We start from the raw sequence: 26009 nt of genomic DNA on the forward strand, positions 1-26009 counted from the left end.
TCATAACAGGAACAATAGTACCTAACACACTTGCTAATTGTGAAGATTAAATATGTTAATACAGGAATCTCCCATTTAATAGTAGCAATCCTTTTCTGAAAATCAGATTTCTGCAGGAAAATCTGGAGCCTATTTTATGTTACTTTAAAAAAGAAAATTTTGAATGGATACTAATTAACCAATTCTGCCCCTCCAGCAACTTTTTAAATTGCAGCTAAACATAGTAAATCTCTACTTATAAATAAACCATCATATTTTTTTAAGAAGGAGGGGGTGAAGTGGGGGAAAGGCAGAGGGAGAGAGAGTGTCCCAAGCCAGCTCCACACTCAGGGCAGAGCCTGAGGGTGGGCTGGATCTCACCACCCTGAGGTCATGATCTGAGCCCCTATCAAAAGTCCTATGCTTATCGGATTGAGCCACCCAGACTGTCCAAGATAAACCATCATATTAAGATGTAACATGCTCAGAACACCACTCCTGATCTTCGATAATATTAACAAATGGTACTTCCTATGCCAGACAGCCTCCTTTCCACTGTCATCATTTCTCTCTCTCACATTTTCTTCCTTCTCTACAATTTTCTTCAATGCTTTCCCAATTTTGTTTTGAACTCAGTGTATAACGCAGGCCAAAACGAGAGTTAAGTATGACAGTCAGCAGGGCACAGGTTCAACAGTAAGAGGCGATGTTAGATGGGCACTGAGCAGGATTGTGAGAACTTCTGCCCTCCCCCCACCCAATATCCAAGGGGCATCTCCAGACACACTTCTCGTGTTGACAATAATTGTACTTTTCAAAAGATTTATGCTGGAATTTGATGCTTACCAATTGTATTTGGAATGTTAACATTTCCTGCACTGTTAAAAACAAAACAGTTGTTTTGTTTTAAAATGTACCGACTTTGGTTTCTGTCAATACAATCCTCCTCCCCCCACCCCCCAGCAGCAGCTGGAATGTGTGGGATTGAGCAATCCGTACTTCTTCACAGATTTTAGGTACTAAAAACCAAGAAACATCTACCAGGAAAACACCAAGCCTAGGGAAGTCTTTTAGGATACGTCTGGCCGACAGAACATGATGTAAAGGTTTGCTGTGTATTATTAGCCTGACTTTGTCAATAGTTGTATTGTCATTCCTTAATTCACTCCTTCCCAAAATATTTTTTGATCTTCTGTGGGCCAACTTTGCAGCCTTAGGGGTAGAATGGTGAATAAAATATGACCCCTCCTTTCAAATAGTCAACAGATGGGGAAAATGGTAGGGGCAGATTAGGTAACTGCCCCGAGGGGCTGCGGGGCAGAGGCCGGCCTCAGGGAGGAGCTGCCCTGGAGGGAAGCAGGAGCACCGCGTGGAAGCCGGAGATCCGCACGCCAGGTCAGCCCTGCGCGGCCGGGGCCAGAGCTAGGTCTCAGGTAGAAGCAGCCGGGTTGGACCGGTTCCACTCAAACCCGGGGGAAGAAAGCGACATTCTATTCGTTTTGCTATTGGAAGCCACGGAAAGGGTTAATCAGAGGGAGATTACTTGATAAAGTTTTTAAGAAAGATCTTGTGTGTTGCGTTGTGAATCTTGATACTTTGGTACTTGGGAAGAGGGGATAACATTCTCGTATTCTCATTATAGACGCCGCACGCGCTTTCCGGGCCTCCCGGGGGCAGGCGCGGCTGGGGGGCCGGTAAGGGACCTTGGAGGGACAGCCTAAACCAACATTCGTAAAGGCAGCACAGAAGGGAAGCGGCCGTAGGTCGGAAATCAAAGTGGACCGCTCCGGGTTGCGGCAGCGGTCCACGGCCAGGGCGAGCTGGCCGAGGAGTCGGCTGAGAACGTCCTTTCACTGGAGCGGACTTCTTGTAGAGACGCCCACCATTCCGACCTCCCTCCAATTCACATTCCTAGGCTCCAGCCCCTAAACTCCGGGCTAGAAGCCCCGCCCCGGAACTTTGTGTCGCCGGAACTAAAAGCCGAAGTTCCTTTTGGTACCACCGGTCTCAACTCTTGCGGGTTGCTTCCGGTAAGGAAACATGGCCGCGGCCGTTCGGGACTCACGTGTGGGTGCAGGGAAAAAGCTGAAAAATTCACTTAGGAGGAAAAAGAAGATGAAAATGGTAGCAAGGGCAGTAGCTTCGGAGTTGGAAGATGAGGGCAAAGATGCTGCCGACAGTGGAGGTAACGTACTAGGGTTGGGCTTTGGCTGCTGAAAAGAAAGGCCGGGTTGAATTCGCGGGAAGCAGGGGATGCGATTGGCTTTGCTGCTAGTTTTATCTTGGGTGGCATCGAAGGGGCGACTTTGGCCCAGTGAGAAGGCTTGGAGGTGGTGTTTAGGGAGGGGACGCTTTGAACTTCCACATTCTTTTACTAGGCATTTTCCCCGTCACTGTTACTGATTAAAACGGATGAAACTGGCACTGTTGACAGCAACAAAAAGGTTACACTGATAGAAGGCAAAAGGAGGGGGGATATTTAAAATTACAAGGGTGGGAAAGGTTTCTTAGGGAACGAGGAGCAAAAGTCCAAAAGAGCTAAGAGGAAGATGGGCGGTATACTTGACTTCTCTTGTGTGGTAGGTGCGTGACTCTGGGAGTTAGAGACCTGATAGCAATGAGTGAAAGAAGAGGAGGTGGTTAAAGTAGAATAAATAAAAGTATCAGTTGATCTCTCGGAGAAGCTTGTTAAGAGAAGGAAAGATATTTTGAGGCCTTCAGCCACAATGTGACCATGCTGCTCCTCTTTACGAACACTATTGGCATTCGCTTCTTAGGTTACAAGGAATTGCAGACGACCCCTGACCTTCTACTGTCCAGTTATTGTTCCTTAGTACTAGCTAGAGCTTTGTAACAGCCAGAACTATTCTTTTATAATCTACTTCAGATCATGTGAGTTATCTGCTCAAGGTGGTCCAGTGGGTTCCCATCTCAGGTTAACATCCAGAGTCCTTAGACTGTATGATGTTTTTTTCTCTCACAGTTTTCTACTCTGTCCCCTAAGAAATACTAACTGTAATCTAGCCACATTGATATCCTTGGGGTTTAACACATCAAACAGGCTCCCACACCAGGGTTTCATCGCTGGCTTCACTGCCTAAAGTATTTTTCAAATGCGTGCATGGCTCTCTCCCCCTAACTTCCTTCAGTCTCCGATCCAGTGCTTTGTCTGCAAGACTTGACCCTGATCACCCTATCTAATGTACCACCACTGCTCTTCTTCTTGCCTCCTTGCCTTCACTTTTTGACTTATCCTGTTTTATTTTTCTCAGTGTTTCCCAAATCATCTGTTATATAATTGCTTTGTGTTTCTCCCAGTTGGAATGTAAGTTCCCTAAGAGTAGAGATTGCTGTATCCCAGTATCTAAAACAGTCCTTGCTGCATAATGGATTTTTCACAGAAATTTAAGTAAATGAATGGATAAACCTGGACTTCAGAACCAAGAAGAAACTGCCATGTGCTTCTGCAGTCCCTAGGTAATTACATTCCTCATCCCCTACCAGAGTAGTTAAGGAAATAGTCAATTTGTTGAGCAGGAATTAGAACCTCTGATTCTGATATTTCTTGAACTCAATGGACTAGTTCATGTGGGGTTGTCAGGGAAACAAACAGTACTACATCTGAAGCAAAGCACCAGTGCTGCAGATTTAGATGGAAATTAGATTTCTCTCTTTAAGTACTGAATACTTCCAAGTTAGAGCTATTCTGACTTTTCAATGCAGTATTGTCAATCCTGTCTAGGTTCCAAGGTTCTCTTGCTATTATAGATATCAGTTACGTTGTGGGTTAAAGGTTTGGGGTAATATGGAAACCTAATTATGCAGTTTAGTTGGATAACTTACCCCGTGTTGAGGAACAAAGGATGAATAAATTTCTGCCCTAGAATTATAGTCTTAGGGAAGATAGATAGTCAACACAGGACTGTAAAAGTAGTAATTAAAATCATGGTCCAGTTAAAATGGTAAGAATGGAAACAGAGAAATCCATATACTGTAGAACACAGCTTAGACATTGCATTCTTCTGTCTTACACATATTGCTCATAGTATGCTATGTTATTATTTTATTTTAGCATGTCTTTCTCCTTATAGGTATAGATTCCCCAAATGCTGGAACTATGTCATAGTTATTTCCATATTCCTTGCACATTTTAGTATTAAATACTTTTTCTTGTTGAATACATGAAATGAGGTGGCATTTCATCTAGGCCTTAGATGGCTGAATAATTTTCTAAGTCTGGGGGTGGAGAAGACAGTTTTCTCAGACATACAGGGAAAAGCACATACAGTAGCATGCAGTCTCTTAAAATGCATGGGCTATTTAGGACACAATGAATTGTCTGCTGTGGCTCTAGCTTCCAAAGAAGTTATAGAAGTGAAACCGGGAACAGAGGGTAAAGCCAGATTGTAAGGAGTCTTGTGTACCATATGAAGGAGATTGGCGTCTCCATTTGTAGGCAGTAGGGAACAGTTGAGAACTTTTAAGGAAGAGAGAGACACATGTTTATAAATACCCCTGCTGGCTGTATGATGACTGACAGAGTGCCAGACCCGTTGGTGGGCAGTAGCAAAACTGTGTTAGAGCTGGCACTAGTACAGGACTGTGAAGAGACAGAAAGACTCCCCCGCCCCGAAATGTTTTGCAGAAGGAAAACATTCAGTTTTCCAGATAAACAACTTACAGAAAACCCTCATAGAACCATAAAATTTGGGTGTGCTCTACTGTTAGAGCAATTAGATAATAATAGCTCTATTTTTTGAGCTTTTGTATGTAGTGTGTACTGTTCTAAGCTCCTCATATGTGTGCCACTTCAATTAATTCTGACAACAACCCTATGAGATAGATGCTGTTATTCTCATTTTACTTATGGGAAGCTGAGGTCCAAAAGGTTATAACTTGCTCACCCAGTACATAAGCTGATCAGCAAGTTGATAAATGACAGAGCCATTATTGAAATTCGGCTATAGCGCCTATACTCTTGACCACTACCCTTTTTTTCACTTTCTTGTCTGTATCCTTTAGCTTTTGACTTAGTTGTCTCCATACACTTTTTCCTTCAGGATTTAGACTGTAGCTCTGCAACAGATAAATTATAAAGGGCCTTTTATTTAACAAATTCAATAATGTAGGTCCGTTGGTTATAAGATAGGACATCCTCCTTTTGTTTAATTCAGAATTTGTTATTTAATGTAAGAATCTGCCGTTTTCCTCTTATGAAATCACTTATTTCTGGAAAGGTGACCGCTGGAAGCAGCTTTTGTAGTTCAGAATTTGTGTACATGTGGCCTTGGCAGAACTAAGAAGTTTTCAGAAAATTTCAGAGAGTGGATGCTGAGAAACTATAAAGGCAGAAGATAAAATCTGGTTCAGACACATCAATGAATCAGTGTGCGAATTATAGGCTTATTATTAAAGTGAAGTGTACTGGCTCGTTTTATCAGGAAATTGAATCAGAGGCGTCTCTTTGAATTTTAATGGGATCTTAAAAATTGAGAGGGATGTGCCTTACCATATGAACATTTGAAAGCAAATTCTTTTAGCAAAATGCTACTTAAATTTCATAGAAAACATACAGGCTAACCCCATGCATTGTTTGAACTTTTCCTCCTGGCTTTAATTTATTTTGACACATTATATAAGAAAGGTAAAAAAAATGGTGCTTTTACGAGTGTAAAACTCTCAAGTACTGTTTTTCAGACTTTGCAGGAATTTCATAGTTCTTAGGGCGCTTGGGTGGCTCAGTCAGTTAAGTGTCTGCCTTTGGCTCGGGTCATGATCCTGGGGTCCGGTGATCAAGTCCCATTGGGCTCCTTGCTCAGCAGGGGGTCTGCTTCTCCCTCTGCCTTCCACTTCCCCTGCTTGTGTGCTCTCTGTCTTGCTGACAAATAAGTAAAATCTTAAAAAAAAAAAAGAAAAAGAAAAAGAAATTTCCTAGTTCTGTTAAGAAAGACTTTGTTATCTTTGCTAACAGCTGTATCAGAATTTGGCATAGAACCTGATACATGGTATAGTACTTGACATCCATTTAGTCATTGAATAAATTGAAAATTGCTCTTAATGTGATTTTTACATTTTTCTCATGTACTAGGTATTGTTGAGGATAAAATTAACAGAACTTGTATATAATGTAAACTTTCATGATAGTGAAATGGTTCAGACTGAATTTTAGTAAATTGTGATACTCTTCAGTAGGGTTTGAAATTTGGTCATAGTTATGTCACACAGGTGATCACAAATCAGAGATATGTGGAAGGGAAAATGCTACAGTCAGCATTTTAAGTAACAGATAAATATCAGGCATTATAAAGGGGATGATGACACCCCTGTCTGAGTTAACCTTGAACTGCTCAGATTTATTGATACCTTGTTGCAGGTTTTGATACAATGTGTAGTTGGTTCTTAAGTTTTTATTTTTTTAAAAGATTTATTTGACATAGAGAGAGACAGAGGGAGAGGGAGAGTGCACAAGCAGGGAGAGCAGCAGGCAGAGAGAGGGAGAAGCAGGCTCCCCAGTGAGCAGAGAGCCCGATGTGGGTTGCGGGGCTTGATCCCAGGACCCTGGGATCATGACCTGAGCTGAAGGCAGACACTTAACCAACTGAGCCACCCATGTGCCCCTTAAGTTTGTATTCTTAAAACACACATAGGCACACATAGCCTACCTAGTCAGTAAATCAACTCAGGCAAGGAAGTAAAAACAATGGTTGATGGTATCAGGTATTGTGAAGGAGAGGTTGATACAACCTATTCCTCTGAGTTAATCTTGAACTACTCAGATTTATTGAATTGATGCAGTGTTGAAGGTTTAGACACAATGTTAACTTTATTCTTAAGCTTGTAGTCTTTAAAAAGAAAAGAAAAGAAAAGAAAAAGCTTCTGTAGTCAGTAAATCAACACAGGTGGAAAAAGCCTTGGTCATTATCCAGTGCCATGATGTGATCAACCCCTCCCTCACAGCACTGGCCCATATGACTGTAAACTGGTAGAGAAGAATGGTAATTTCATGTTTTCTGAATCGTTCTGTTCACATACATGAAAAATGGCCATATGCTTCTAACGTAAGACTTGATAACAATCCAGTTTAGAAGGTCCTGGGAGCTATCACTTAGTTTTTGATAAACTACGAAGCTGTATTTTAGTTATAATAACCTAGCAGATAAATGTGCTTTTCATCAAACTGTAGCTTATAACCTCTTTCATCATTTAAGTTACTTAAAATAGCAAAGGAACATGTCTAAGAAATGAAATGTATTATAGTCCTACTTGAGTGGTTTAGCAATTTATAGGACAGACTCAGGAAACAGACTACTTCCAGGCTCGGTGCTTTGGTTTGCCTAAATGGCACATGTAATCACATCTTTTAATTTGTTTCATAGCTGCACTTTAATTTTCATTTTGATTATTTTTATGGAAAGCTGGGATGACTTCATTTTTTTGAAAGGTAAGTGCTTTTTTAAAAAAACATCAATTTTGAATGTACTAAATTTATTTTATTTTTATTTATTTTTTTAAAGGTGTATTTATTTAGGGTTCCTGGGTGGCTCAGTTGGTTAAGCATCTGCCTTCAATTAGGTTGTGTTCTGGGATCGAGCCTCACATTGGGCTCTTTGCTCAGCGGGGATCTTGCTTCTCCCTCTTCCTCTGCCTGCTGCTCCCCCTGCTTGTGTGCACGCACACTCTCTTTCTCTCTCTCTGTCAAATAAAATGTTTTAAAAAAAGGTACATTTATTTAAGAGAGATTGAGCACGAGCTGGAGGGGCAGAGGGAAAGGGAGAGAGAATCTCAAGCACACTCTGCACTGAATGTGGAGCCTGACATGGGTCTCGGTCTTACAACCCTGAAATCACAACCTCAGCTGAAACCAACCTACTGTGCCACCCAGACACCCCAGAATATTCTAAATTTAGTAGTAATGGGCAGAAAAGATCATGTGGTTTGAGCAGAACAAATGATTTATAACTGGAATGGAAACAGTAGTTTCAGAGCTCTTGATAACTACGGCAATGTGCATTCTTAGGCAAAATCAGAATGGGGATGAGGAATGGGCTCTTTGGGTTAACTGAGGCTTACATAGAAATTTCTTTTTAATTCAAGCTTTCTCAAACTATTTAATGAATATTTTCTGCAGTCATTCAATACATGTTAGTCTGAGTTGAATCTTTGATTCAGAGGTCAAACAGTCCTATTGCTCTGCTCTGTTAACTTTGTGACTTTGGACATATTTTTTAACCTTTTTAAGCTTCAGAATTGTCATCTGTGTAAATAGAATAATAAGAGCAACTCACAGAGTGTTGTGAGGATTAAATGATAATGCATAAAAAGTGTTTTAAATAGTAGCTTGCTCTAAATACATGTTAGCTAGTTAGTATTGTCAGTATTTTAGAGTACTCTGAGAAGTTGTGGGACGTGGGGCACATCGCTGGCTCAGTCAGTAGAGCATGTGACTCTTGGTCTTGGGGTCATGAGTTCAAGCCCCACATTGGGTGTAGAGCTTACTTTAAAAAAAAAAAGTTTTGGTACAGTAACATTGAGCACTTCTAAAATAAAGTCAAAGGTAGCCTACCTGCACTTGATGATTCCCTGGCACATGTGGTATAGGCTATAACGAAGACTGTAGATTGCATTACAATGGAAGTGAAATTCCTTTTACCCCCCCTTTTTTTTGCATCCTTTTTTAAGTCTTTTGTCATCTCCTATCCCTGGTCTGTCTTCCAGGTTCTCAGCATCCTTGTCTGTCCATTGGTTACTCTCCATGGTTTATTTCATGTCTACTGTGTACCAACTCTGTGTTAAGTGCTTTTTATGTGTTATCTGATTTAATCATCATAACAACCCAGTGAGGTAGGTAACTATTTTCATGCCTGTTTTGCTACAAAGAAACTGAGACAAAGCAGAGTTGGGTAATTCACCCAAGCTAATACTGTTGGAAAGTAATGGAATCAGGATGTAATGCCAAGCCTGTCTGATTTTATAATCTGAGCTCTTAGCCCTTGTGCTGTAACTAGCTGGTCATCTAAAGCTTCCCATTCAGCACCTCACACATCTCGCAGATTCCAACCACCAACTACCAAGGAACTTTCTTCCTTGTTCATTTCTCCTCCACAACCACATAAAAATTCTTACTGTGTCTGTCGCTGTGTGTGGTATGTAATCAGCACTTAAATGTTTACTATGGGCTAGGCACTCTTTTAAGAACTTTAATATATATTAACTGATTTAATTATCACAAAACCACAATGAAGTCAATACTATTTTATTGCCATTTTTACAGATGGGGATTTTGTATCTGGCGGTGAGATTGAATTTAGGCAGCCTGACTTCTGTGTTCATACTCTTAACTACAACTAGCTGATCTCTACCAGTTTTTATGAGAAATTCTGTTTGATTTAGAGTAATTCTAAAGGTGTGAAGTAAGTTAAATGTTAACCAATAATCTTAATGCTCCCAGATGGCATTCGTATTTTAAAAGAACAACCTTCTTAATCCAATAGAGAAACTTTTTAAAAGTAAGGGCCTAAGGTAAGCACCAAGAGAGAAAAGCATTAGCAGTTTGGCCTCTTACTAGAAACACACACCTATAGTGCTGCAATTTTAAACCGCTTGGTTTTAATTTGGGGGTTAATGTGCATATTTTATTTCTTGGATCGTAAATCAGACCAGCTTTTTATAAACCAGCCAGCTTTTTAAACTCAGTTCTTGCTATCCAGTTTCCAGATCTGGTTTCAGCCAGTCTGAACTTCTTGTCATTTCATAAACATCTCACCTTCCGTTCACATTCCCATGCCTTTGGGCATACGGGTTTATTCCACCTGGAATACCCATCATAATGATGGTTATCATAATTTCAATTTTTATATGGGGCATTGACTCAGATCTAGAGAATTTTTGGTTCTAGATTTAGTGATCATCCCCCCTGCCTCTTTCAGTTCACCTGGGTGTGGAATCTTACTTCTTTGGCCTCCTTCCTTCTTCTCTTGTCATTCAAACCCTTGCTTTACCTAAGAAACCACTTTAATATCATCTTTGTAAAAAGTAACCCCAAACCCCTTTCTTCGTTGCCTTTTTTTTTTTTTTTTAAGAAGAGCACTTATGAATTTTGCATATTGTAAAACCAGATTTTATGGTTGGTTAACTCATTTATCTACCCTGCTAAACATATGATCTCTTCAAGGAGAGAAACCTAGACTTAGATTTTTTGTTTTCCCCTTCCCCATCATTCATGAGTGCTCAGTAAATATTGAAGGACTGTGAGTCTTAAAACTTTATCCCACTTTCCAGCCAACAGCTAACCATATCTGGGATCAGGGACAGATGGTAAATTTGAAAAGGAGCTGGAAGTTTGGGGAAAAAGCAGCAGGAGATGGGAAATGCCTGTGTCTACCTCAGAACCTTGGAAGCCTAACCCTGCCCTGCCAGTATAGCAGCTGGTAGCCACTAGCCAGCCACATGTGGCTTTTTTTTTTTTTTTAAAGTAGGCTCCACAGCCAGCATGGAGCCCAATGTGGGACTTGAACTCAAGACCCTGAGATCAAGAGTCAGACACTTAACTGGCTGCCATCCATGTCCCCCCACATGGAGGCTTTTAAACTTAAAGTAATTAAAATGAAAAATTCAGTTCCTTAGTTATACTAGCTGCATCAGTGGACTCTGATACCCAGTGGCTAGTGGGCAGCTTTGATAATAGAACATTTTCATGAATGCGGAAAGTTATATTGGAACCTTTAGTTATTGCTTCCAGTAAGTATTCTTTGTAGCCCTTCCTTAATTTCCAGATTCCAAAAAAATAGAATGCAAACTTTCAGTTAATGTTTAAGATTGAAGAATCTTTAAGAATGTTTAAGATTTGAAGAAGGCTTCAAAGGAATTTTTTACTTATCTGGTGCCCTGGATATATGCACTTCTGTTGTTAAAGATCAGTTAATAGAAAATTCAAAAAATATCTCAGCTTCATAGGATACAGTAAAATTTTAAGAACCAGTTCTGCTTTCTGATTTGTTTTATCTTTGGTATCCTAGAAGTAAATCCTGGTTTTTAGTATGCTGGAGGACCTCATTACATTGGCATTTTTTATTTATATAAAGCATGATCATTTCCATTTGCAGTGAATGCCAGACACCTCTGAGCTAGAATTTCTATAAAAAAAATCAAGTAAAAATTATGAATTTAGTGGATTCTTTTCGAATTTGTTAAATTGGTGTATGCAGGTTTTATAAAATGGTGTTATAAGACTTTTCACGGATTTATTGCATGCCTATAATATGCATGTTGTGGTAGTCTATCTGGGCAAGAAACATACCCAGAAAAAGAGCCGAAGTTTGGAAGTGGAGAATTGGGGTAGCTCATGCAGTCGCAAAGTCTCGTGGCTGCCTCTGTAGCGCAACTGAGAAGGTGAAGTTGTTGCCATTTGTGTGTGAATGCATCAGGACAAAACACTAGATGTCAGTAGTGTAGTTTTGACATTTTACCAGGGGCTGGTAAAACCTTGTTTTTAATCACCCAGGTAGTCTTCATTCACACAAACATTTAAGCCTTTATGCCTCTTCACATTTAGATAAATTCTTACTAGAAGAAGCACTTGTCAATAATTGTTTATTTTGTTATTAATACCTGTGCAGTGCTATGACTCTGAGGAATAAAACATGTATAATATTAACATCTTTATTTTTTAGGTAATTACATTCTCCAAACTTTGTTTCTCAGTATACTTTCCAGGAACACTGGTCTGAGGAGATACTTCTGAGGGAAAAGTTGTGTGACTCTGAAATCTGGTATATAGTAGACACTCAGATTCATTGAATTGAATGATAGTGCTAACAGCTTTTGTTTGGGAAAGTCTGTATACTTTTAAAAATACTTTATAAATAATAAAGTTCTTACATCACCTGTATTTGCTTGTCAAAGCCTAGAATCACATGTCCTCAGATTTCTTAAATTTACCCAGCATGCTGGTTATAGAGAAGGCTTCAAATTAAATATGTGGCAAATGAGTTTCTATTTAAAACTTTTTTTCCCTTTTTTAAGAAATGTACAACACATTAGGGCAGTGAGATTTTTAGCAATTTCCTTTATTATTTCCTTTACTTTTTGATAACACTGACATACTTTTACTACACTTTGGAGATACTTTATTTTTACTTATTTGCTTGAGGTTCATTTTCTCTATATCTATAAAATGTTTTGTTTTATGTGTCTTTATTTGCTGTTTTCTAATGTTACAAATTTTTATCTTAAATGTATTAAATATTTAGTTTTACATCTTTTTCATTTCATGAATTCCCAACATTTAAATAATTGTGTGAAAGTAATAGCAACATTGCAGGTATTATAATGACTAGCTAAGACGGATCTTTCTGGCAATTCTGTCTTACTTCATGGCTTACAGCCGAGAGGCTAGAGAGGATCACTCAGAGGTTAACAGCTGACTATACAGTCAACTCTTTCATTTTGGTCATGACAGTAAGCTGAATTAAGGGGCAAAAAGGCCGAAATGTTATTTGAAAGCCGAATATGCACATTTCGTTGAAATTATTTAAAGAAGAAAGGGGACCGTAGAGCTGAGGAGCAGGTAGGTTATTTTGAAGTGACAACAAAAAACAGTCAGACTTCTTAGAGGTGGAAGCAGAGGTTCTGGTTATCATGCTTAGCTTTGCTATGAGCGGATGGACCCAGCACAGACTCTCTGAAATGCGATGCTTTTAACTCCTCTTCTGCTTATTAAGAAACATACCAAGTTACTAAGTTATTAGATGATGTTCTCCTTTGAAGTATTTCCTAGTGAGTTCCATAGGCTTCTGAAGAACAAAACAGAAGCTGTCCAGAAGGCTCTGGATCATACAGATGTATGCAGCTGGTGCTGGCTGCTTGTCCCCTTGTTGATAATATTAAGTACAGTGAACTTGAGAAGCTGAGAAAGGCCACAAAACTTAAACTACAAAAGCTTGTCAACGAGTTGACTTTCAAGCAAGGCCACCAACTAGACTCTGATTTTTGCCAAGCCACTGACCCCAGCTATTTGAACCTTATAAGATGAACTAGCTGGCAAATAACCTGTATGTGCTTTTTTCAGAGGTTGTGCAGGATACAGTTCCAACAGTACACTTTTTTATCTGCAGCTCAGAACTTGATATTGTCATTCAGTCACACGGCAGTGCAATTGAATCTTCAGTATCTTAGGCAGATATTACTTTACTAGATTATTTTTCAGAAATGTTAGACACCTAATTTTATAATGTTATATGCAAATTCTATAAAAGGAGGCTGTTATTTTTGTTTTGTTTTTTTAGACTTTCTACACACACATTAACAGTTTTAAGTATCTGGGTCAAATCCCCAGAGAGGTTATTCTGACTTCTCTGTACCATGGAAACGTACCATTTTCTTGATGGATTAAAGTTTTTTGTTAGTTGTTTTAAAAAATAATTTTCACTGGTCTCTGTAAGTAGTTAAATGACACAAGTAAGGCCCATGGACTTGAACGCACCCTACACTGCTCCCATGTCGGCATCTACCGCTCCTTTGACAATAGGAGGTGGTGTGGGCTGTTGGATTTGTTTCTGCTGCCTTGGTCCTGGGTGCTGAAGCCCAGTGTGGCTGGGCCGGGTCTTTGGGGGCTGATGGCAGTAGGTTGGAGGGCCCTTTTGCTTTCTGCTACAGTAAAGCAGCTATGGGATTCACAAAGTCCCCTCTTGTGAAAATGGAGACAGATGGAGAACTGTTAGCTTTAGGAAGGGTCCTGGGGGTCTGGCAGGGCCTTGACAACCTCTTCCTCTAGTATTGAAGTTTAATCTGTTTCTACTCTTAGGTTCTGTAAGAAGCTGTGGATCAGAAAAGGATCACTTTCCTTCAGATGATGAAGCAGTGGAAGCTGACAATGAAGATGCAGTTGAACCCGATGGCAGTGGACGTGAAGATGCAGCTGAAGCTAGTGTTGGAACTAACGTGGGCTGGGCAGATGCCATGGCTAAAATTCTTAACAGAAAAACTCCTAGAAGTAAGCCCACTATTCTGGTCAAAAACAAAGAGCTGGAAAAGGAAAAAGAAAAGTTAAAGCAAGAGAGACTAGAGAAGAGAAAACAGGTGTGTCTTACCAGTTGTTTTGTAGATTAGATTGTTTGCCTAGTCTAGTCTAGTTCCCGTCCGTATCAAATTGTTCCTGGCAGTGTTTGTCCAATTAACATTCCACTTTTTAACTTGCTTTTTACGTAGGGGTGAATAACCAAGCTTTTGTACAGAAATCTAGTCTAAATTACTCCATTGAGCATGTTCACTTTTTAAACATCTAAGCAAAGAAATAGAAATTAAACTCCTGAGAAATTGAATCTTTAAAATTCAAATAAATTATACATGTGGCAGTGACTCCTGGGTCCAAATATTTCATTCAATTTAGCTGTCCATATGCTACCATTATTAGATTCTGAAACAATAGAATCATGGTAGATACTTTTTGCTAAAAACCTATTTTGTAATATAAATCTGTGAAGATGTCCTCGTCAGGGATTGGTTGCAGTTCTGAAAATGGACTGTTTCACTGATAAATAAACTCAAATTCATTATACCTCTTGTTAAATCACAGATAGAAGTTAGATTAGGACAGTCTGCTGATTCAAGGCCAAAAGTTGAACTTCAGTTTGCTGTTGCGTATTAAAAGAATAAAGAAACAATAGTAAAGTTTTTAAATCCCTTATGCTTGATGAAATATTTCAGTGTCTAAAGTACTTGGTTAATGAAATAAATACTATTTTTTAATGAAAGAAAAATAACTTTCTATGATCATACTGACAATATAAAAGTACTGATTTCCAAGAGGTACTTTATAGGTAAAATGAAAGAAAAATAGATTTATATTTCCTTTTAAGGAATGCATTTCCTTTTTATATATAAGGCATATATTTCCTTTTAAGTTCATTATCCCCTTATCTTGTTTCAAGGTGAATTATTTTCTTTGTTCCGAGTACTAGTACTCTATGAAGATGGAACTTAAGTGTTGCTTTTAGAAACAGAACATACTGTGCTATTCAATGTTCTCTTTTACTGTAAGGTAAATTTTGCCTCTAAATCTTACTGATAACTTTTCAACTGAAAATCTGAATCTTTATTATCTGGCAAAAGCTGAAGGAAGCTTTAAAAATATCAGAATCCTTAATTACCTCTAGTCCCAATGTTCTAATGAAAGTAAGAACATTTTGAAGCCAAGAAAAATGAGTCTCTAACTCTATGCTAGGCCAGCGCTTTGAGTGCTGGAGATGATACTGTTCACATGATGCATGAAAACACACGTTGATACCAGAAGCAGGACACAGTCGCTACAAATGCTCTTATTACATGTTTCTGAGTAGAGTCTGTGCAAATTATCATTGTTTTTTACTGTTAAATATTATCAGAATATCAAGTACTTACTTTTAATCATAAGTATAAAAATATACTTCAAAGTTAAAAATATTTTGGGATTGTGCATGCCTTGGGTACTACAGATAATTAAGAATCAACTATTTTGAACTTAAAAAGTAAGATTTCTAAATTTCTGGCATAATCTGATAGTGAATTTCATGACAGTTAAAGTAAATTCTCTGATTTGGGGAGAAATCTATTCTTTTTGGAAAGGAATCAGGCTGATCCTAATAGGGAGCAGGAATTTGATTTTACTGTGATTAGACATTTTCATTAATATAAAAATAAGAGATTAAATGAATGTAGAAAAGGAATAGATAAAAGATTTTTCTTCCCACTGATTCTTATTACTGCCTTTCATGCTCACTAGCTTCCTGGTGGTCAGTTCATTATATTCAGTGTATTTGATCTTAGGTGATGTGTTGGCCTGAGGCAGCAGTATATACTGATGCAGTGTATTGGTGTGTCAAGTCAGGCCCTGGGACCAGAGTACTACTGGATACGATGCTATTATTTTAAAAGCTGATACAAATTTATAATTATTCTGACTGTTGAGAAAGACAGTTTCTAAAAAATAAACAGTGTTTAAACTTGTGGTTATCAAAGATGGTAGTTTGGGGCTCTTCCTGATGCTTACCTCTGATCATCTGGTGGTGGCAGGTCAAGCATGTGGCTCTCTCACACTCTACCTTGTCCTGCCTGCCTCAGTATCCTGGCAGCTCTCCAGGCGCCTGCTGTCAGAGCCTGACAGAAACTCACTTTGTGCTTCTCACATGACATGCTTAGTGCTAACCACAGGCCCCCTGAACTGAACCCCTAAAAGTGTGGGGTTTTTTCAGTCCCTATGACAAACTAAGCCAGAATGATTTATTACCTTTGTCCTTTCACAGAGTATCATATCAAAGTATGCTGCACTTTCAAAAATGCCTAATATTCTTTCATATAACAATATTTATAACACAGCTTGATAAGAAGCGGGAATGGGAAATGATGTGCAGAGTAAAGCCAGATGTTGTCAAAGACAAAGAAACAGAGAGAAATCTTCAGAGAATCGCAACAAGGTGAGACTGTTTTTGCCCTTTAAAAAATAAGTCTACTAAAGCTTTGATAGTGATCCATTTCTGACTCGACCTGATTCTTAAGCTCTGCCTTCTCAGAGCCAAGTGATTTATATCAAAACCTGCCTATTTAATACTGAGTTCAACCAGAGATTTTACAGGTCTCATGAGGCAAGAATTTAACATCATCAGTGTATATTTGGTTCGAACCTGTTGCAGATCATATTGTTTTTGCAGTCACGAGAACAGTGTAATTAGACATGCATTTTTCTTACAATGGTTGTCTGAATTTATAGCAATCAGTGATTATTTTTGTTATCTGACATTGTACTTAGGGCATAACCAATTATGCATTACAGTAGCTTTATGCTGTCCTTTCACGCTGCATTTTTTTTTTTTTATCATTGGCACCAAGCATTTATTTGATGCCCTCTGGAGAGAACATTTGAGCTGCTACTTCAAGAATCTAGCAATTCTGCTTAGTGGAATTATTTGTGATTTTCTAGTTACCTACATTATTTGGGTCATTTTTTAATCCATATGGGTGTTCTGTAGTGAGAGAGAGAAAGCCAGACTGCTAGGTTCAAATTCCAGCACTGACTTATTACCTGTGCATCCTTGGGCATGCTACCTAATTTTCCCCTCTCAGTTTATTTACCTATAAAAACAGTAGAATATTTTATCTACCCTGCAAGATTTCTCTGAGAATTAAATAAATTAGTAACATACGAAGAATTTAGGAAAATGCATGGTTGGTGCATGAGAGTAAGTGCCTCCTTTAAATTTTATACCTGAGGTACCTCCCTTTCCTCACTTTGGTCCCAGCCATGCTCTGAAGGGTATGGAATTTTACCCTCCTTAGAGCTAATAAGCTAGCCTGTTAGTTTCCTGGATACTGCCGGAAGACAAGAGACTTCTGGGTCAGAGACAAAGGACATTATTACTCTTGGCAAAGCAGTAGCCAGAGTATCACATTTCCACTGGTTCCCTTTGTCCCTCAGTGGTAACACAGGTGCCCTGTATGGGTGCTTGAGCGTGCAGTGGGTTGTGTCACAGAAGAACATTCTACTTGGGAATCTGTTGGTGAATGGTAACAAGTCTGCTCTTCGTCTGGGGGGAGACGTTACCTCATCTCTCAAGGTTGCGTCCTACAAACTCAACTCTCAGAAATAACCTATGTAAAGAACAGTCAGGGCCTTGCATCCTTGAAAAACCTAGCAAGAATGTGCAGGGATACTCAGGGTCCATGGCAGAGTGCCTCTCCCAGCGATAGAATTTTAGAACTCAGAAGGATGGTTTAAATCAGTATCGTCCAGTAGAAATATAATGGGAGCCACACATATAATGTAAAACTTTTTTGTAGCCACATTGAATGCAGTAAAAAAAGATGAAATTAATTGTACTATAATACTAACGTATTTTATTGAACCCAAAATATTCAAATTATTTATTTTATCAGATAATCAGTATAAAAGTTACCAATGAGATTTTAAAATTCTGTTTTTTCATATTAAATCTTCAAAATTCAGCCTGTATTTTATTTTTATTTTTATTTTTATTTTAAAGATTTTATTTATTCATTCGACAGAGATAGAGACAGCCAGTGAGAGAGGGAACACAGCAGGGGAGTGGGAGAGGAAGAAGCAGGCTCATAGCGGAAGAGCCTGATGTGGGGCTCGATCCCATAACGCCAGGATCACGCCCTGAGCCAAAGGCAGATGCTTAACCGCTGTGCCACCCAGGTGCCCCTCAGCCTGTATTTTAAAGCTAGAGCATATTGCAGTTTGGACTAGCCAACTGCATTTCATGGCTCACTAGCTATATGTGGCTCATGGCTACTGTAATGAACACTGCAGGTCTTAATTTTCACACTTCTTCTTGGAATGAACTTAACTATAGAACAAAGTATTTTAAAGTATTTCATTTTAAAATAGGATTTTAAAATTAGTTTTATATCGGGGCACCTAGGTGGCTCAGTCAAAGTGTCCGCCTTCGGCTTGACTCATGACCCCCAGGGTCCTGGGATCGAGCCCCGCATCGGGCTCCCTGCTTGGTGGGGTGCTTGCTTCTCCCTCTGTCTGCTGCTCCCCGTGCCTGTGCATGTACTCTCTCTCTCTCCCTCTGTCAAATAAATAACTTTTAAAAAATATTTGTTTTATATCATAAGAGTTGCAGATAACATAACTGAATACTTTTTAAGCTACTTGAGTATTATTTTTCCATTTATAGGTTAAATTGATATCTAGAAAACCTTTCCTAGCGTCAGATGTTTAGACTGCTAACTGTAGAGGCTGTTCTCTTTCTATTACATTGTGATGTCTTCAATTATTACATAATTATATTTTGAAAATAGGTGTTTGTATTAAAAGTAATTTTTAGTTCTAATTGCACAAAAGTTGATTTAGAAAGATGAAAGCTGAAAAGAAAAATCACATATCAGTCCACATATATTTATTCTCTATTGAGAAATTTGTATTCATTTATTGAAATATATGTTCATTTTTTATTTTATTTTATTTTATTTTATTTTATTTTATTTTATTTTTTTAAGATTTTATTTATTTATTCGACAGAGAGAGAGACAGCCAGCAAGAGAGGGAACACAAGCAGGGGGAGTGGGAGAGGAAGAAGCAGGCTCATAGCGGAAGAGCCTGATGTGGGGCTCAATCCCATAACACCGGGATCACACCCTGAGCCGAAGGCAGACGCTTAACCGTTATGCCACCCAGGCGCCCCATGTTCATTTTTTAGATTCAACTCTTTTCATAAGAGTGCCTTTTAAATGCTTGCCTCTTTCCTAAGCAGTAAAAACACATTGTTCTTATCCTCACAGTTTGTATTCTAGTGTAGCTGTTATTAACTATGTTATTCCGGTCATTTTATATTCTATAGGGGTGTGGTACAGTTATTTAATGCTGTTCAGAAGCACCAAAAGAATGTTGATGAAAAGGTTAAAGAAGCTGGAAGCTCTATTAGAAAACGTGCTAAGTTGATATCGACTGTTTCCAAGAAAGATTTCATCAGTGTTCTGAGAGGGATGGATGCAAGTGCAAGTGAGAAAAGTTCGACTGGAAAGAACTTGAAAGCCAAACCGGTAAGACTTTTATATAGGATTCAGTGCATTAGACTTGTATTCTTAAAGTTTTGGGGTGAAAAAGCACACTATAAATTTAAAAGTTTGGATTCTTAAGTTTCATGATGATTTACTCAGTATAGAAGTTGCCAGTTATAGGTGACATACATACCCCTGCTGTTAGAACTCAGGAACCAATGGATTCAGGTAAATCTTTGAGAGATCCCAGGGCTCTCCCATCTGAAATCCTGCCTTTTGTGCATTTTGGAGAATAGAAACCTTGAGGAATACAGCTTCAGTTTGTGGCTTTCGCACACAGAGGTAATTGTGATGGCATTTAACTTCTAAAATATGAAGAATAAGAGCTTTTGGGAACGTATTGGAAGGTCATCCTTGCACTGAGGCTGCTTGGTGATGTTTGACTAGCGGGAAGATGAAGAGTGTCAGTATTGTTCATGATCTTTGGCATGATAACTTTGCATCTCCAGTCCTTTTGACCTGTGGACTCTAGTTGTTGCCTTTCTGAAGGTACCAGGTGAAAGGTTCTGAAATGTGTTTTACTCTCAAGAGAGCTGTTTTGTTTTGTTTTTTAATTAAGCTAAAGTACTGCCGTGTTTGATGCTTATTTTCTATTGCCAACGAAAAGTACTTCAATCAGGAGTCTCCGTTGTAAGTTTTTTGTTTGTCTTTTGGTTTGCCGATTGAAACTCTGGCAAGAAGAGCATTTAGGAATTCTATGCTAACGTAGAGCTGAAGTATTTTTCAAGTCCTTTGATTAAGTTTCCATTTTACCTAAATTTGACAAAAGTTTTCTAAGCTATTTAACTTTGTCTCTTGCATATTAAAGGACCCAAATTGTATGTATGTATATATGTTTGTATTTTTTCAAAGATTTTGTTTGAGAGAGAGAGACAGAGATGGTGACAGAGATAGCGAGAGAGGGAGCACAAGTGGGGAGGAGAGGGAGAAGCGGGCTCCCCACCTGAGCAGGGAGCCCGATGTGGGGCTCGATCCCAGGACCCTGGGATTATGACCTGAGCCAAAGGCCGACACTTAAACGACTGAGCCACCCAGGCGTCCCTCCAGATTGTTTTTTAATTATCTATATAAACTGATGCTCACTGGTGCTGCTGTTGGAAAGTGTCAGAATTAATTATAAACACATGAATACTATGTTTGGGGATGATTACTTCTTAGTTAAAAAAATCTAACCTGCTGTGTTCTCCATGAGGGACATTTTACTCTAAAAATTGGAGAACGATCCAGCAGCATTAAATGAGAGAGCTAGTAGGAAGATGGAAAAAGACAGACTTACTATTTTTTTTCTTTTTTCTGTTCATTTCAGAACGACTTTTAATAGAAGCATTTGTTTTTGCTTTGGTATTATTTTTTCATGAGTTATGAAGATACATGAAGAGTTCTTTCCAATACCATTGTTGCCTTTTTCTCTTACCATTTGCACTTTGCCCTTGACTTTCTTTTTTTCTACTTCACTGTCAAACTGAAGTGGCTTTGCTCTAAAAGTAATTTGTTTCTAGAACTTCTTACCCTATACTAACAACATCTTGGCACATTTCTTTTAAAAATGTTGCTTTCACTTTGATTTCATATTTATGGAAAAACCACCAGACTCATTTTTTTAATTGGGCTTGGTTTTGCATCTGAATAATATAAAAGTACTATAATATTTGTAATTGGGTCAGTTATTAATATCAAAATTATTTGCCTAGATGTGCCTGGTGCTATCCTTGTATCTTTTAAAGTCTTAGAATTCAGATAGATAGATGACTTCAAGTAAATAAGTAAATAACATTAAAAAATTCTAAATTAATATGTCTAGACTGCACGTTATCATCGGTTACATTAGGTACAGTAAGAGGTAAATTAAGTGGCTGCCCTGTTTGTAAGGGGGATTTTGATGTAACTGTCATATTCATTTACTACATAGCTCAGTAGACCTGTGGAAGTTACTTGGAATAGGTGGACTTTTAAAGCAATTGAAGAGAAGGAAGGAAGGGAAAGGTGGGAGTAGTGTGCCAAAGCATCATTCAGAAATGAGACATAGATTAATGAAATGGATGAAGCAGGATATTAATTAAGTATAAAATAAAACTTTCTTTTTTTTCTTGTATTTTACTTTTTCCTAGCACCATTACTATTGCACCTTTTCCGTGCTCCTTCCCTTCTCAGACAATCAGAAGAGCTTTAGGGAAATTCTTATTGTCCCTTTCCCGGGCTTAAAGGGTCAGAACACAGCCTTTTTATCCTGTATTCCTAATACAGGAATCTTCACAATTAGAGTCCATCCACATATAAACTGGATTCACTGGCAGCTATCTATCAGAATACCAGTCTGGAAATACCTTCATTATGTCTTCAAGTCCTTTACCCTGTCACACCTGTTATTTGTAGTTGTGCCATTAATGTCTTATGTTCAAAAACAAAAAAGAGCCAGTAGTTTTATATTAAGAAAGCTGGATAGAATTGCAATAATATAAACTAGAGGTTGGATCCATTATATGAACATACATTAATAATGGGTGCTTTTGGTTGTGTTTGGTTTTTGTTTTGTTTTGTTTTGTTCCTTAGGAGCACTCAGAACTTGGGAATTTATTTTTAAGAACCCCTTTTCAAAGAATTTCCATCTTCCTGCAAGATATAAGAAATTTTAAGGCATTGTGACAGGTGTTTCTTAACTGTGTTATGATCCTGAACAAGGCAGTTTTCTGAGAACCCTTTGTTTTTTTGGCATTAAATGAATTTATTTTCAAAGCAATAGGAGCACGGTTTCAGAAGGGAACCTGGGACTAAAAAAAATTGCCAGTGCTCTTCCCCATCCCTCTCTGCCCCTTGCTTTGCCTCCTTCCAAGGTAACCATTTTCAGTTCTTAGATCTTTGTTTCAGTATTTACCTCTGTATCTTAAGTAATATTTAGACTATTTTTAAAATCAATATTAGATACCTTTTATGGAAGACAACGAATTGTCATTCTTTTCTTCACTGCCATACCTCCCATACTGTGTCCTTCCAGTGTAGCATATTAGTGCTTTTAGCTAAATCGGTATTCCGTGTAAACATCATTTACTCCCGAACAGAGTAATGTACGATAATACTTCTTTATTCTTCAACTTAGCTTCCTTACAGTTTTTGTTTCCTAGCGGTAACAGTTGCCTCTTTTTTTTTCTTTTTTTTTTTAAAAACCCTTCTCAGTACTATTTTCTCCGTGGTCATCTTGCTACAGTCTACACTGGTTGTTCTTTACCCTGGTGTTCATTTGAAGTTTGCTTTGTCACTGCCCCGGGAATTCCCTTTGCTTCCTCCCTTGGCAGTAGCCTCTGTTTCTTGGACTGTCTTATTTTCTTTTGGCTCTCACTCTCATTTTGATAAGGTCACATTCACCTGTAGCTTTCTGGAAAAGGGTAGAGGACATCTTCATTTTTAATTGATGTGTTGGCTGAATTATATGTTGTAGATGGAACAGTGGCCCCTAAAATGATAAGTCTGTGTTCTCATTCCTAGAACCTATAAAATGTACCTTATTTAGAGAAGGGGTCTTTGCAGATATAATTAACTGAAGGATCTTGAGGTGAAGAGATTATCCTGGATTATCTGGGTGGGTTCTAAATCCAGTGTTAAGTATTCTTACAAGAGATGCACGGGGGAGATTTGACGGGCAGAAGCAGAAGGGGCAAAGGAACCCCAAAGCCAGAGGTTGGGGTGATGTGGCCACAAGTCAAACAGCGTTCAGTATGTATACATGTCTCTTTGTATTAATCAGTGTTCCTGAGTTCAAGCCTTTTCTGGTTTAATATCTTCAGAGACTAAACTACGTGTCCATGGTGGGGTCCGTCTTCTGCCTCCATAAGCCAGGAAGGGAACTTAAAAGTCTAACTGCTTCTGTCACTGTCAGCCAATCTTGTATTTTTATCATACCCCTCACCTTCACCTCTCCCCTTGCCTCCAGTTCCCGAGCATGGCTCCGGTTTCTCACTTAAACATTAGCTTTCCTTCTCTCTAATTGGTTATCACTGCTTTATGCAGTTTTCATTTATGTCCCCAAACTTGTTCGCATATTGTCTATAGTTATTTTCCCATCTGATTGTTTCCTTGTTTGTTTATAACTTTTTATACTTTCAATTTTAGTGGGCTTTCCATAAGAATTAGGGATAAATGCATGTCTGCTGTTTAATTGGAAGACTTCCTTTTTTATTAAAAGCAAAAAGGTTAATCTTATTGTAACTTCCTATTGTTTTAATGGAATTATTGGGTGCCTTAAATTATACAGTATTTCACAAACAATAAATCTTTAAATATTTGAAAATGGACATTTTAATGTTTGGAAATTTTTATAAACATTTTTCTAAAATTTTAGCCTTATAAAGAGGAAAATGTCCCCTGAAAGCAGGTGTATGCCCTTCCTCTATTTATTTGGGTTTGTGTCTTCTTGGAAACCAGCGTTGTGATCATCTCTACCCTTTAAGGATCTTTAGATATTTCGATCATGTTCTGGCATATCTGTGGTTAACATTGTTTCTTAGAAAATAAGAAAAGAGTGTGCATGATCTTTTAGAAATCTGTCTAATGTGTTGATTTATTTTTAATCTGATAGATAAGCTGAATTACTAAATCATTTCTTTACGCGATACGTAGCTATGATTTCTAAGTCTGTTTTAAGGGTCATATATATTGTGCGCTATACATCTATATTTGATTGATTTCATTTTATATTTCTATACGTACTATTTTTGTGAGCTACAATTTCAACTGTTAAAAGTCTCCTTGTTCCATTTAAAAACCATAATGTTCTTCAAAGGCTTTTGGTGCCTGGATTGGAGCAAAGTTTTTGTATGTTCCAAAGACTGCCTTTTACATCATTAGCTGTTAATCAAAGTATTTTTAATCTTCTGATTCTGCTGACTTGGACAATACTGTTGCCTTTTGAATTTTTGTATCTGTTTCGTCTTAATTTTATTATATGCAGCCATTCTTTTCAGAGTAAAGTAGTTGGGAAAGCCTTCCTTAGAGGCAAAAAAGGTATAATTGCTTTTTAAAGATCATTTTAGGGCAAGAGATTTTGAAAAGACATAAGTATTTCAAAAAATGTCAGACTGATATATTAAATTACATTTGAATCATTAATTACTAAACTTTATTTCCTGGAGCTGAACTCAAATACTGTGCAAAGTAAAACAAAAACAAAAAAGTAGTGGATGGGCTCATTTCAGAAGAGATAACAGCTATTATCTGTAAATCAAAAAGCTTTCACTGGAACTTAGGGGAAGTAGTTTTCTCTAAGTATTTTTGTCTATTGAGAAATGAACTGTTTCTTCTGTTACGTAGGTAAGGGTTAACTTTGTTTTTTCTTAATACCAATTGCTCATCTCTTTCTTCGTGGGAAATCAGGTCATTTGTACAGTGGATGTACATCACTGTAATAAATGTAAACACATTACTCCTCTGTCATTCACAAATTTAACAGTCTATTTTTTTCTTTTAAATTCCTTATATTGCAAAGCTTATATGCAGAAGTAAGTCACTTATTTGTGACTTCACTGCCCAATATCTACTTCTCAGTAATGCCCATTATTTTTTCGATTCACTAACATGTCACATCACAATAAATCTTGTTAAGTCAGTATTAGAGACTTAGTCAATTTCTGTTTTTTTTATTTTATGTATATTTTTGTGAAATAGGGCCATGACAAAGAACGCTGTTAGTAGAAGTGAGAAAGCCTAAGAAAAGAGTGATTCTTATCCAAAAAATAGAAATTTGGGGTAAAGTACTAAATGTTAAGCTCAGTAGAGGTTTGGTTCTTGGGAATGAATCAGTCCACTAGACCTTTCATATGGAAACAAGAAGAGAAACCACTTGAAAATTGTTTGAGCAAGTGTTTAGTACAGATGGTATGTTGCTTATGAAATTAGAAGGTAGTGAAGTTAGAAGAATATGATGGGAGGATGTTCATAGAAAACATGACTCTCAAGAGGGATATGCTGCAGGAGAATCCAGGACACTTAGCTTTAGTTAAAAAGTCATGAAGCAAACGTAGCGAAGGCACTGGTTCATTCACTGGACTAACCCAGTCTGTGAATAAAGGTGCTTTGAGTATCTATCTAAAGAAGCATTTCATTTTGTAATGTGAATTCTGATGATAATAGGAGAGGAAGCACCAGTGAGTGGCATTTCTGCTGAAATGTTTACCATCAAGCTAAAGAATTTCATGAAGAAAGTCATAAATTAGAACAAGTGTTCAGTGCTGTTGAAACTAGCCTGTTTTGAAACAGAATCTTTGAAAACATTTAAAAGAAATGAAGTAAGCGTCAGAGAATGAAGTCATAATGAGTAGACATTTTCACTAGTAGTAATCCAGGGAAAAGCAACGGGCAGTCATTGTGCTACTATGGGGAAGAAAGCCTACCAGTTCTCAATTTTTCACATCCTTTATAATTTCCTTTCCTTTTTCTTCTTTCACAGAGGTTGGGATATTGGTGGGTGGGAGGCAGGAAAAGGG

The 26009-nt window shown here is 38.1% G+C and overlaps 1 protein-coding gene across 2 annotated transcripts in view; it reads left to right on the forward strand.

The window, feature by feature from the left end:
* The first annotated feature begins 1989 nt into the window (after window positions 1–1989).
* RRP15 (ribosomal RNA processing 15 homolog) overlaps window positions 1990–26009 on the forward strand; it is a 53908-nt gene continuing 29888 nt past the window's right edge. Inside the window, exons 1-4 of one of the 2 annotated variants that reach the window (XM_034667197.1) lie at window positions 1990–2164; window positions 13781–14055; window positions 16330–16427; window positions 19317–19518. In XM_034667197.1, the coding sequence (XP_034523088.1) occupies window positions 2020–2164; window positions 13781–14055; window positions 16330–16427; window positions 19317–19518 (720 nt within the window). In that variant the 5' untranslated portion in view covers window positions 1990–2019. The remainder of the gene's footprint in view (window positions 2165–13780; window positions 14056–16329; window positions 16428–19316; window positions 19519–26009) is intronic. The other variant, XM_034667198.1, reaches the window with a different exon arrangement.

Source organism: Ailuropoda melanoleuca, chromosome 8, assembly GCF_002007445.2.
Source record: "Ailuropoda melanoleuca isolate Jingjing chromosome 8, ASM200744v2, whole genome shotgun sequence".
Lineage (NCBI taxonomy): Eukaryota > Metazoa > Chordata > Mammalia > Carnivora > Ursidae > Ailuropoda > Ailuropoda melanoleuca.